Source organism: Sapajus apella, unplaced genomic scaffold (assembly GCF_009761245.1).
Source record: "Sapajus apella isolate SASKATOON/1434 unplaced genomic scaffold, GSC_monkey_1.0 scaffold12, whole genome shotgun sequence".
NCBI classification, from domain to species: Eukaryota; Metazoa; Chordata; class Mammalia; order Primates; family Cebidae; genus Sapajus; species Sapajus apella.
In genome coordinates, this window is record NW_022436952.1 from 21470410 (window position 1) to 21484705 (window position 14296).

General features: G+C 43.2%; 1 protein-coding gene across 5 annotated transcripts in view; it reads right to left on the reverse strand.

Annotated features, from left to right (window-relative positions):
• The window catches only part of DNAH9 (dynein axonemal heavy chain 9), a 361130-nt gene that overhangs the window by 144093 nt on the left and 202741 nt on the right, over positions 1-14296 (reverse strand). For all 5 annotated transcript variants that reach the window (XM_032280243.1, XM_032280245.1, XM_032280244.1 and 2 more), the window contains 3 exons: positions 13646-13807; positions 9765-9961; positions 1149-1311 (listed from right to left, as the gene is read on the reverse strand). In XM_032280243.1, coding sequence (XP_032136134.1) covers positions 1149-1311; positions 9765-9961; positions 13646-13807 — 522 coding nt within the window. The remainder of the gene's footprint in view (positions 1-1148; positions 1312-9764; positions 9962-13645; positions 13808-14296) is intronic.

Here is a 14296-nt window from a genome sequence, read left to right on the forward strand (position 1 = left end):
CTTTCACATTACTCACAGCTATTTCCTAACAACCCCACACATTTCTTTACCACAGAGCTACCTTAATGTCCAAATAGCTCTCCTTTAAAGATACCGATTTTCCTTTTAGATCAATGGTCCTCGCCATATGCACTAAGTGATCTAAGACAGTGTCTCTCAATTCTCATTGGAATCATCTTGGAGATACTTAGAAAAATCATGATACCCAGGCCATTCCCCAGACCAGTTAAGCCAGAATACTGGGGAATGGGACACAGGCATCAGTATTGTTTCTAGATCCCCAGCAATTCCCATATAAAGTAAAAATTGAGACCCACAATCTCAGCTCATTATGTAAATGTGCTGTTCCTATCACACTATCATGTCTTTTTTGGAAGCACTAAAGAAAGACCTAATGTGAACATGATGTATGACTTTAGATTCAGCTGGTCATCGAGAGGCTGAGCTGTGGTTTTAGAGCAAAAGTGAGCACCTCCCTCTTCTGTCACTGGCTGAGAGATTATGAGGGCAAGCGGGTAGGACTGGCTCAATCCTGGCTGGAGTTCTTCCAGGAACATCAAAGAGCAGCATCCTGATAGAATTTACCCTGTGACTTCCTACTGAGACTGTTGTGGCCATGGATAGAAGGAAGAGGACTGGATAAAATGACCTTTGAAGGTTGAATATGGCGTCTTTCTTCACTTTCCAGAGCACACATCATGCCTCCAAGTACTGACTGTGTGAAACCAGAATATGTCACTGAAGGTCCCAGAGGCCAGTGGTTACTAACCCATCTTTTAAAATCTGAATTTCTTAGGAAACTTGGGCAGGCCTTCGGAAATTCCACCTGTCTGCTCCCACTGCTGGTGAGCTGTGTGGTGAATTTGATATAGATGTGCTTCCGATTTGAGCAAGAGTAGAGGCCCCAGAGATGTAACTAGGGCACCTGAGGTCTCCCAAAGGCAGACTTTGGAAAGGCCACTGTTCTCAAGCTGTGGCTGATGAGAAAAGTTGTTCACATCACCAGCCCAGAATCTAAGACAGAAATGGACAGACACTGAAGGGGAGGCTTCAGACAGAAGAACTGGAGAATGAGTAAAGGATGACAGGGAGTCGTGGCTGCTTGAAGATAGGCCAAGTCTCCTCTCTGCAACCATCTGACCTTTTACCTTGAAGTCCTGGATCTGGTAGCCTTTGCGCAGGGTGATCTGGAAGACATCCATGGAGCTGATGAAAGCTGCCAGCCTTGTCAGGCTCTGCTTGCCGCTCCCACCTACACCAACCAGCAGAGCGTTTCCCCGTGGGGACTCCAAGATGCGATTGATATGGCAGCTAAAGAGAAAGAAGCAGGCACATGGTGCTTTGATCAGACTTTCTGCAGTGAGAAGCAAATATAATGGCTTGAGTGGGAGCAGGGGTCTTCCCTGGAGGCACGTCACAGGCTCAGCTGTGGGAAACGTTAATTAGATTATCCCCAAACCTGGCCTCACCTTCTTGCTGTAGTTGACTGAAGCCGCCATTGCTTTGCCTTAAGCCACAGCCTCTAGTGAGTGAGGGACAGCTTGGGGGAGCCCATGGAAGGCAGCAGGATTGCAGGGGATGAGTAATGTGATTGGGAGGGGACTTAGGATTGCTCTTGCTCTTCTTCTCCACCATACCTGACCCCGCCACACCTCCCACTTCAATTCTTTTGAGCAGGAAGAGGGGATGGAAAAAGAGAAACAGTGGAAAACATACAATTGAAAAAATTCAGGAAAGGCTGGAGGCCAAGGCAGGGGCAGAAGTTGGTTCCTCTTAGGAAAGAAGAGAAGCCAAAACCAGTCAGTAGGAGAGGAACAGAGAACCCAGACAGAGCCATTGTGTCTTCCTCCTTCAATCCTTCCTGGGCGTCGATGCCCTTGTCATGAAGGTTGTGGGTTCTTATTATCAACAGGTAAGACACCTGCATCCCTGGCTTCTGGATTACTCCCTTTACAGCCTTACTGCTCACCACTCTCAGTGCCCATATTCCTCTCTCCTTACCCCCAGCAATGGAAGACGATTCCAGGCCTCAGCCCCTTCAGAGGAAATGTAGAAAGTAAAAAGTTCTTCTTCAAAGTTTCTCTTCTTGTTAAAGAATAATAATAATAAATGTTAGAAATAATAGTTTGTTTTGAAGACTTTCTTCAAAGCCTTCTTGCTTTTTGCTAATAACTCTTTGTTAAGCCCTATCCTGTGTAGCTTTTAGACATGCTCCCAGGCACATAGTACATTCAATGTCTTTGTACTTTAATCAAGGTATCTGTGCTAGATGTGCTCACAGGCATGTCCCAGCTTGCAGCCTATGCTCCATTGACTTCCTCTTTTCCTTTGTTCCTCATTGCCTTTATCTATTTAGAAAAGTTTTAACTTGTTAGCCAATCAAGTTCAGTTTAGATTGTGAAGTCTACCTCCAACCAACAGAGATCAGACAGCAGTAAAGACCTAACGCGTAAAGAATAGGCATGCCTGCCTTTCCTTTGTTCACTGTACTCTCATAGTAAGATGGCTAATGGGAGCACCTTTCTGCAGAAAGTAAAATTGCCTTGCTAAGAAAACATTTTGTCTGAATGCTAATTTTTCCTTGCAGTACCTAAGAGGAAACCACTCCTTCTGCCCTCCAGCCCTTCTTCAAAGGCCACCCTCCATCAGCCTCTCCTCCAGGATCTGCTTCAAACAGTGTGTCTAACCCTCTCCCCAGTATCCATATACCTTATACAAAGTGCTACACCCTTTATAAAAATAACCCCGATTTCCTCTTTTCTCATCTTAAAAGCAATTATAAACAATGGCTCTGCATTGTACAAAATGCATACAATACAGAACAAAATCCACAATTCTACTATTTAGCAATAAACACTACCGACATGAATTATAGGTCCGTCCAGCCTTTTTTTTCCTAGTGTCTGTCTGCATTTTTATCAATATATATTTTGTTTGTATAGACATTGATTATACCTGAAAAGTCAATATATTTCCATTATATATATTTCAAAAATTGAGTTCATCTTGTGTACTGAACATGGTGTTTTGAAATTTTTTTTTCACTTAGCAATATACTGTGATTGTTTCCCTAAGCCATTAAAAATTCAGCTAAACCAGACTTTTGATGGTGAAACGATATTGTACAGAACATCAACATTGTATTGGTAATAAGGATAGAATAAGTTGCCTATATGTAATAGCCTACTCTTGGATATATATGTTGTTTCCAACATTTTACAGTTATAAATAATGCTGTATTTTCAGAAAGTTTATTTCTCTAATTATATTCTCAGGATAAGTTCTAGAAGTAACATTATTGAGCCAAACAGTAAGACAATATTTAGAGACTGCTGCACAGAATGAGGGCACCAATTTGTACTTTTCCTAAGTAGAATTAATCAAAAGGTGGATCTGCTATATTGGAGGATGAGAATATACTGGATTGTGTTAGTTGAATTAGAATGTGTTAAGTCAGTGAATTCAGGGCTACGTAACACAGTGATCAAGCTGCTTTAGAGAAATGGATATGGAAGAAGAGACAACAGGTATTGGTGATTTGGGGACCAAAAGAGTGTGAGAATAAGAACTCAGGCTGGGAGCGGTGGCTCATACCTGAAATCCTAGCACTTTGGGAGGCCGAGGCAGCAGATCACCTGAGGTCAGGAGTTCAAGACCAGTCTGGCCAACATGGTGAAACTCCGTCTGGACAGGGATAAAGATTTCTTTGTGGATTCCTGAAACATTTGTAGCAATAAAAAGTTGTTTGGGGACCAGGTGTGGTGGCTCAGGTCTGTAATCCCAGCACTTTGGAAGGCTGAGGTGGGTGAATAACCTGATGTCAGGAGTTCAAGACCAGCCTGGCCGACATGGTGTAACGCTGTCTCTACTAAAAATACAAAAATTAGCCAGGGGTGATGGCACACATCTATAATTCCAACCACTAGGGAGGCTGAGGCAGGAGTATCGCTTGAACCAGGGAGGTGGAGGTTGCAGTGAGCTGAGATCACACCACTGCACTCCAGCCTGGGCCACGGAGCAAGACTCCATCTCACAAAAAAAAAAAAAAAAAAAAAGAACTTGGGTAAAGATTGGCCAAATAGAGTAATAGAGTAGAGGATATGTTTGAGATTGAATTGCATGGGTTACAATCCTGCACTCCTGTGTTAATGATGTTATAATTAGAAATGCCTTATTCAAATTAAGTAATGGTGGAGCAACATAAGGTCTAGCTAGCTCCAGTTTGGAAGAAACTCTGGGTACAGGTTTCGGCAGATGGGGTTCGATGTGGGAACTACACGTGAGTGTATATAAAGTTACAGAGCTTGTGTTGAGCCTCTGTGGTTTGAATTTTCTTATTTCTGCAAATTTCTTCAAGTATTGATTACTTGTTCACAATTAACATAAATAAACTAAATGTTTGTGGGTCCTTATTGCCCCGTCTCTCCTGTGGGGTGTGTTTGCTGCTTGGAAGGCACCCCTCCACCTGGAGTATGTGGGGGTCAAAAACTCTTGCTAGCAGCATATGGGAGTCTGGCCCCCAATGTTTGTTGATGCTGGATCTTACATCTAATTTAGTTTTTTGAGTCTCACTCTTTCGCCCAGGCTGGAGTGCAATGGTGCCATCACACCCCACTGCAACCTCTGCCTCCCAGGTTCAAGTGATTCTTCTGCCTTAGCCTCCAGAGTAGCTGGGATTACAGTTGCCCACCACCACGCCTGGCTAATTTTTATATTTTTAGTAGAGATGGGGTTTCACCATGTTGGCCAGGCTGGTCTCAACCTCCTGACCTTAGGTGAGCCACCTGCCTTGGCCTCCCAAAGTGCTGGGATTACAGGTGTAAACCACCATGCCCGGCCTTACATCTAATTTTTAATCTTTCCCAATTTAATGGTAGAAAAATTACTGTTTTTATTTATTTGGTTTCTAGGAATTGAACATTTTCAAATGTTTATGAAGCATTTTATTATTTTTCTTTTGTAAACTTTTTGTTCATGCCCATTGTCTGCTTTTCAATTGAAGTGTTCCTCTCAATTTGTGGAGTCCCCTTTATGCATGTTTTCAGTTATCCTCCAGTCTCTCACCTTTATCTTTTTAAGGTGCTTTAGATATACAAATATTTTTAGGTTTTAAAATTGGATGTAGTTAACTGCTAAATTTTATGTAGTTAAAATGTTTTGACTTAAATATTCAGGAGTTATTTATTGACCTATATTCAGTAATTTTAAGATTTTACTTTTCCACTTTAATTATTTAATTGTGATACTTACACTCTGTCTTATATGTTAGATTTATACTTCTCTTGCTTTCCTATGAAACTGTAACTTCTAGATGTCCGAGGAGTGCATATACTCATTTTGTATTCTCTGCAGTGATAGCACATTAAAGGTATCTAATACATCTTTGTTAAATTTAAAGAGAGCAACCCACGCCTTCTCCTAGCCCCACAAGTGGGGTGATCTACACAATGATTCATTATGCTGGGTGCAAGGGGTTATCTGCTTTGTGTATGCATGAGATGGTGCCTGATGAAGGGAGAAGCCATGGTGTTACGGCACCCAAGCCCTCTCCTGATTCAGAAAATGCGGGGCAGGAAAGGCTTAGTGGAGGGAGGAGAGAGGCAGGCAAAGAGGAGGAGTCGGAGTCCAGCTGGGTTCTCTGGGTCACCCAAACCCCCAGCCCTATTCTGAAGGCCTGAACTCAGCTTAGCATGGCCCATGTCATTCAATATCTCAATGGAAAATGTATCATTAGTGATGAAGTTTCCAGAGAAGTGTGGTTAAGTCTGCAACTGTCAGCACTGGAGTCCAGCTGGGGATTCATTACCAACCTCTGATGAGGGCAAAGAACTCTGCATTTAAATTACAAAATTTAAAAGAAGATCAATATTCTAAAGGGCTCCTGAGCCAGAAAACCAACGCAGTTTAAGTTAAGTCCATTACTGAATTTCTGGGAGATTAAAAACAATAGTGGAAAATGCACCACAGCACAGCTGGGGAAAGCTGATTTATTGGACTAGACACACATGCACGTGTACACACACACACACACATACTCCCCGCCCCCAGAGAATGGGTAAGATTCTCAGGGCACAAAAGAAGTACATTTGAGGGTTTGTCGTTGTTGTTAATGATTGCTAAGTGATTCTAAGAGAAGAAAATATATATGGGAGTGAAAAAATAGAGAGTCAGAAAAAGATGAATGGAGATTATGCCAAAAGTGTGGGGAAAGATCTGGTTTAAAGCTTGGAGAAAAAGCAGAACACGAATCTGCTGAAGTGGTGAAGAAAGTCAGTAGAAAAGTGGTACCACTAAGGAAATAAGGCAATAACACAAAGAAAAAGACTTTAATATTTACTGACTGCAAAGCACTTTGCATAGATAGCACCAACCCATGGTGCAGGCATTCTTACTATCCTAATTTCCTAGGTGAGAAATTTAGGCTTGGGGAAGTTAAGTATCCTTCCCAAAGCATCCCAATCAGTTTGTGGCAGAATGTGGATTTGAACTTTGGTTTGATCTCCAGAACCCATGTCCATAACCACTACGCAGTGCTCCATTACTAAGTTCGTCATCCAAGCTGCAGAAAGGGAGAGCAGCAAAGCTGGGGAAGGGTGTAGCGGACCCTAACTAAAGAGATGATGAGAGCTTGAGTGGTGAGAACAAACAGCAGGATGGAGCTATCATAAAAATAGGTTCTCATCTTGGTTCCCAGGACCTGTGAGTTCCTGGGAGGGCACACACAGCCTCCTTCTTCCTCTGCTCTGTCCTACTACCACTTTTTTTTTTGAGATGGAGTTTTGCTCTTTTGCCCAGGCTGGAGTGCAATGACATGATCTCAACTCACTGCAACCTCCGCTTCCCGGGTTCAAGTGAGTCTCCTGCCTCAGCCTCCTGAGTACCTGGGATTTGTAATCCCAGGTGCCTACCACCACACCCAGCTAATTTTTTAAAAATTTTTAGTAGAGATGGGGTTTCACCATATTGGCCAGGCTGGGTTTGAACTCCTGACCTCAGGTGATCCACCCACCTTGGTCTCCCAAAGTGCTGGGATTACAGGTGTGAGCCACCATGCCCAGCCTACTCCCACTTTGGGTCTCAGAAGGTGGGACCTTCCTGGAGTGCTGTGTGTGTAGCAATGTGAGGCCATGGAGTCTTTCCATGTGCTTAGGTAATCTGTGTTTCTCCCTGTACCGCCTGGTATCCTTTTTCTGATCTAAGAAGGGGAATCCTTCCACCTTATTGACCAGTAGAGGCAGCAACGACAGGTCCATGAGCCACAGGGAGGGAGGGAAGGGCAGAGTGAGAATAAAGTAACGGGATGTTGATGTCTTTTAAACAAATGTATGGGAAATTGTACATCTAAATACACTTGATTCTTCAGAATTGTCCCCCTCCAGGCAGTTCATTTTCTTAGTTATTTTGCCATTGCTAAATGAGGCTCAGGCTTCTCTTTGGATACTACCTTCAGAGTTTCTTTATGAGCCTATAGAAGAAAGTCAGTGTTTGTAGCCAGTACTTTTTTTTTTTCCAAAAACAATATTAATTTGATCACCCATTTTGAAAGCCACATTGATGGAATCACTTGCAATTCTTTCAAATTAAATTCGCCCTTAAAGGACAAAGACTTGCCTCAATTCCAAGACTATGACAGAGGCACTGGTGGCTCCTAAGGAGGAGGGAGAATACTCACAGGAGCTTCACAAGGTTGAACTATTTTTTTTTTTAGATGGGAGATTTTTCTTCAACAGTGTCCAGCTGCTTAGGGGCAGGGTGGAATAAGAAGATAGTTGGGGCTGGACACAGTGGCTCACGTCTGTAATTGCAGCACTTTGGGAGGCCGAGGTGGGTGGATCAGCTTAGGTCAGGAGCTTGTGACCAGCTTGGTCAACATTGTGAAATCCCGTCTCTATTGAAATTACAAAAAATTAGCCAGGCGTGGTGGTGGGCACCTGTAATCCTAGCTACTTGGGAGGCTGAGGTAGGAGAATGACTTGAACCGGGGAGGTGAAGGTTGCACTGACCCACAATGGTGCCACTGCACTCCAGCCTGGGCAACAGAGTGAGACTCCCTCTCAAAAATAAAAATAAAATAAAATAATAAAAAGATAGTGGGGTTTAGCTTCAGTGAGATTTTGTGGATACAATGACAAGAGAGTTAGGGGAGCTGACAGTGGGGTGATGGGGTCTATGGCGGTCAAAAAAGAAAGTAAGGAGAATCACTTGAACCCTGGAGGCAGAGGTTGCAGTGAGCTGAGATAAGTAAATAAATAAAAAGGGAAAGTTGGCTGGCCAGTCACAGTGGCTCACGCCTGTAATCTCAGCACTTTGGGAGGCCGAGGCGGCCGGATCACAAGGTCAGGAGATCGAGACCATCCTGGCCAGCATGGTGAAACCCTGTCTCTACTAAAATAAAAAAAAAATTAGCTGGGTGTGGTGGCATAAACCTGCAGTCCCAGCTGCTCAGGAGGCTGAGGCAGGGGAATCACTTGAACCCGGGTGGCCGAGGATGCCGTGAGCCAAGATCGTGCCACAGCACTACAACCTGGGCAAAAGCAAGACTCCGTCTCGAAAAAAAGAAAAGTGGAAGTAAAGACATGGTAGGGGGAGAGATAAAGGAGTCTGGGGAAGTAGTTGGTCCAATGAATGAAGTCTTGATGAATCTGAATGAAAGACTAGAGCAGATGAGTGGGAGGGTGGCGGGTACAGGTCAGAGAGAGAGATGTCTGAAGTTGGGATTCTGGAGGTGGGGTCCTAGGATAGGAACATGAGAGTGAGGGCTGAGGTGGGCTAGAAGAAAAGACCATGGGAGTCAAGCAGGCCAAGGAACAGAAATAATTGTTAGCTAGATGCCAAGAGTGAGTCGAGGCATGGGTAAGGAGGAAGGGTGCCAGGCACTAAGGCCACTGGCCGATGATGGAGAGTAATTGGCTGTCAGTAAGTAACAGTGACAAGGAGAAAGAATGAGTAAGAAATGCAGGTGACTTGAGCTCAGAAGAACTGGGGTTTGTGAAGGATAAGAGAAGAAAGGACTTAAATGTGCCACTGGGGTGGGGACTGGGGGTAAGGAGGTTACTTACTCCTCTCTAGGCCCTGGGGCACATAGAATGGGGAAGGAAAAACAGCTTTCCTCAACTCAGGGGTCAGTCAGGTATCAGTAAGAATTCAGCAGTACAGGGAAGGTTCACAGAAGTTAAAATGAAGCAGATGTGGCTGCTGAGATGGTGACTACCCAGTAGGAAGGTGGAAGGATACTGGAGGGCAGTGAGGGCTGGTAATGGGTCAGACTGGGAAATGTAAGAATCAGGGTAGGGATGGTGTTGGTGTGAGGCTAGACTGTCTTGGAGGCCTGGTCATCACTTTCAGTGATTTACTAGATAGCAAAAACACTAAAAGGACATTTAATGTTTGAAATATGTACATGCTTGAACAAAAACTCTATATCTCATTTTTTTCAAATGGCCCTTGGACTAAGAGTGGGTGGTGATGGAGGTCCTGAGCTGTTCTGGGTCCTGTTTTAAGATCTCAAGTATTTCCTTGGTGTCACTGTGATCATGTCCTCGGATAGCAAATGGTGGACCTGGAAATGAACCCATTGCTGCCTGAGCTCAGCACTGTGCTGCCTCCTAGGGCTAGTGGCAGGAGCTGCGGCTGCTCTACCAGCAGCCATCTTGACCTGAGCTCCTTTCCTGGCTTTACGGAAGTGACCTCAAATAGCCAAATGACACCCCTGTCATTGGGAAGAGGAAAGGACCGGGGAAGAGGAAGAGGAGAAGCACACTTACACATGGCGCATGGCATCCTCAAAGAGAACTAGGTCCATCACTGTGTTGACTTCATTGTGGTTCTCCAAGGCCTCGACCAGAGTCTGGGTCAAAAGTTCCCAGGATGGTACAGGCATGTACTTGGGCTCACCAAAACCATTTGCAAAGTGGCAATACAGGTTCGGGCTTTGGGTCTGCTCCACAGGGTCTTCAATATCCTGGTGATGAGACACAGGAATAAAGGCCTTCCTCATTGACTCCTAGTGCTGGTTCCACAGAGCAGAGACACCCGATTTGCTCTGCACACTCCCTGGAAATTAAATATCAGTGCTATTTCCAACATGCCCCCCTCTTGAGAAGCCCTTGTAAGTGGACGTTTCATATCAATCCACCAGCTCCACGAAGTCTCAGTGATGTTTGTTATTCCTTATGGCCTGAGGATGGGAAGTGGGAGGTGGGATGGGGTCTCCTCCCAAGTACAGTAAGGGAGTGCTTCTGTGAGAAGAGTGGATGGGAATGGATGGGTGGATTTCTCTAAGTGGGGGCTCCTTCGCCAGTATTGAATGAAGGGGATCATGGCCCAATCGCCTCACTTTCTACGTGTACATTTCAACAGATCTAGGTCCTCAATCCACAGCAAAGCCATACAACATCTTTTCCTGTGAGAGTACACAGTATGTTGCCAGCCCTGACTTCATAGGTTCAGTCAAGAGGGTTTGGTTTCTGAAGAATGAGCTATTAGCCACCCTCGGGTGACTGGTTTATTTATGGTAATCTTAAAGCATTTATGGTAGAACTCCCACTTATAAAACTTCAGGGCTGGGTGTCAGCTCTCACCCATGGAACGAATGTTACTATGTTGAATGAATACCTAGTACAGCTCAATTAATTTGAAAGATAAGGAGTCTATGTCTCTTCACCAGTTTATCCTCTAAGCACTGAAGAGAAAACCATTTTTCTTTTCTTTTTTTTTTTTTTCTTTTTTTTTGAGACTTGAATCTCACTCTATTACCCAGGCTGGAGTGCAGTGGCTCTATCTTGGCTCAGTGCAACCTCTGCCTCCCAAGTTCAATGGATTCCCCTGCCTCAGCCTCCTGAGTAACTGGGACTACAGGCATCCACCACCACTCCCGGCTAATTTTTGTATTTTTAGTAGAGTTGGGGTTTTACCATATTGGCTGGGCTGGTCTTGAACTCCTGACCTTGTGATCTGCCCAGCTCGGTCTCCCAATGTGCTGGGATTACAGGTGTGAGCTACTGCACCCAGCCGAGAAAACTAATTTTTAACTTTTATGTTAGAGAAGACAAAAAGGAACTCTTGGTCTGTCAAAACCCAAATACCTGAGACTACAGGTAGGAGGGAAGATTGTTGAGGAGAAAAGTCTTAGAAATAATAGGTTTTCTAAGACACAAGTAGAAAGTTATGCCGGCATGAGCAGTGGTCCCCGCCTGTCATTTTTCCCTCCTAAAGTTCAGACTGGAAGACCTACCTGGGAAAGAGGTAACCAGTGTGTTTGTTATTTACCAGCAGGGACACGCCCCAGGGCAGAAGTCACTGCAGGGTTAGCCTTCTAAGCCTACAGGGCAAAAGTCACCAAACCTAACATAGGGAGAGTGAGATGACAGTAACACCTATAGAGAAACCAGGGCTGCTGCCTGGGTGTATGAAGAAAGGACTAGAAAGAGTTAAAAATCAAAAAGTTATTATATTTTGAAGGTGGTCTTAAAAATTATAGAAAACTCCAAAACTATTCTGGCTTTGCCAGACAATAACAATAAATGCTCAGACATTTGGATATGATGTAAACTCAGTGCAGGAGGGCTATTCTTGCTATTAAGAAAACACATGAAGACTGAGGACACAATGTGGGAAGGCATTTACCCAGTTTGAGAATGGGGTAACATCTTCCGAATCAGTTCTCACAGCAGTCAATTGACACCAACCATCTAGCGGAGGAGGAATCAAAGTGCAGTTTTGAAAAGCCTGGTTTACAAAGACTCTTTGATGAACAAAACAAGTCTTCGATTTTATGATTACAGCCATGCTGTGTAGAAGGCAGAGAGAAAATCAACCAAGTCAGCGAATCAAAGATTCCTTAATAGTGATGCCAAATCACACAGGGCTATGAATCAGAGAAGCTGAAGCTTTGAATAGTGGAAACGGGATTGTATCGCTTCGTTGGTGGAAATCTGGCAACTTTTCCTTGATACCAATACCAAGATTTGGTGTGACCAAGGGTGCTTCGGGCTGGAATTTCAAGCGTTTTTGGGGAAGGATAATGGCAATATCAATATATCTGGGTCTGTGATCAAAAGGCAGTGCCCTTAGTGTACAGACCCACACTTAGAACTCTATTTGAAAGTCCGAGTGTTATTACTCTGAAGTGCTAGCTCAGACCAAAGTATAAGACAATGAAGACGAATCTGCAGTTCCAACAATGACTATTTGAATTGGCTAACTCTACAATGCTCAGAGAAGGGCATCTGACATCAGGGTCTCAAACATCAGGTCCCAATAACAATGCTGACAGAAATGGGAGAACTTAGGATGGTTGGCTTAGTAAAAAGCAGACTAAAATAAGTGACTTAAAATGCTGTCTAAACATTCAAAAGGCTGTCACATAGGTTGGAATGGACTGTAAATATCTTCAGAGATAGAGTCAGGATCTTATCAGGAAAAAAATACAGAGCAAAACCAAACAAGGTGAGTATAAGGACAGTCTAGCACACCTAAATACAAAATTTTAATATTTCTAATTTCCAGAGGGGACAGACAAGCAGTATGTGTGGAAAAGATGGGGCTTTGGGTAATAGAAGGCTCAGTGTTAGCTAAGAAATATAATACGATCTTAGGCTGTGCTAATACATCAGTGCCTCCCAAGTCATAATCCATAGGTCATTCATTATGTAAATTATTAATAGGTTTATAATTAGGTTATAAGAGGAAAGACTTTTAGGGTCCAATACATTTGGGGAATCATATGTGAATTAGAGTAATTCAAGATTTCAGGACTTGAATGTCTTAAATCCACTGTGAATTTCCAAGACAGTCACATACAGTGAAGCATATTCTCAACTCATTTCATGACAGGCACTCTTTTTCAAGAAGTATCTTGTAGTAAAACTGTTTAGCGGGACACATTTTGGGAAACACAGGAACAAAACTATAATCTTTAAGAAAAGGGGGAATGATGATCTTGCTTTTGGTCAGATCCCGGCCAGACTGTGCGACAAAAAGTCAGGCACCAGGATTTCAGAGGGAGAACTGGTGGGAGAGCAATCAGGAGGACGTCAGAGTTCTTTAGTCTTTAGGTTTGAGCTAGCACTTAACACAACCCATGTCAGAAGTGGTTTAAAGGATTCAGGCTATTTGGTCTGGAGAAGAGAGGATTCAGGAAGAGTGAGATAAATGGCATTAAAATATTTGAGAGTTTGTCGTGTAGATGTAGGTAGTGGACAGAGAAATAACTTCTAGATTATTAGACCAAATTTTCAGTCTCTAAAATTATTCCAAATGTTCCAAGTTTCAAAATTGCTCCAAATTTCCAGTTATCAGCCCCAAAATGGCGACCTTGGGAACAATGGGATCATGCATTTTCAAGGATGCTGGAGTATCATTGGGGTAACCAATCTGAGAAATGCTGCTAGGGGACAAAGTATCACGTGGGGACTTGGATTTGATGATCTCTATGGACTTCTCAACACTGGGATTTTAGGATTAATCTGCATCTATTCTTGCCTCAGCATTTTTTACCTGGGCAAAATCATGGCAGAATTTCCTTCCTCACCTAGATTCTGCCCTTTCTTCATTAAAGAGCTAGATTGTATCATTTGGGTGATTATCTGCATCATTATCTTTTTTTTTTTTTTCAAATACAAAAAATCCATAGGGCAATACTCACATCAAAAATTTTCTTGAGCACTTCGGTCTGGATTTTATCAAAAAGATCAAAGTCCTTTTCTTCTACCATTTTATCCCGATAAACTCGATTTGATTCATGTAGATAGAGCCTTATGAGATCCTGTGTGGATTTCACACATTCCACGGAGGAGAAGAGAATGCCCTTCAAAGAGAACAGACCAAAAAATAACATGAGTAACCATCCAGAGTTACAATAGCTAGGAAGACTTTCTGGAGCATTTTGTCTAACCTGAGATGATACCTAGGGCTCGTCTCGCTAAAGAGGAGGTCATTCCAGTGGATGGAACACTTGGAAAGCTGAAAGGGAGTTTGTAAAGAAAGACCCAAGGGTTGCAGTTAGACAGACCTTCCCTCAAATGCTGTCACAACCACTGTGTGACTTGTGACTTTGGGTAACCACTAAGCAACTGTGTGACTTTGGGCAAGGCACATGACATCTCTGAGCCTGAGTTTGCTCACTTTTCAAAGTGGAATAAAAATGCTGACTTTCTAAAGTTGTCTAAATCATTCAAATTAATATGCCTAAGGAAACTAGTATTGCTCATTGTACATACTCGATGCATTAGAATTATTCTTTTGTGTTCATCATAAAAATAACAACTGCAACAGCTATAATTTATTGAAACCAGTT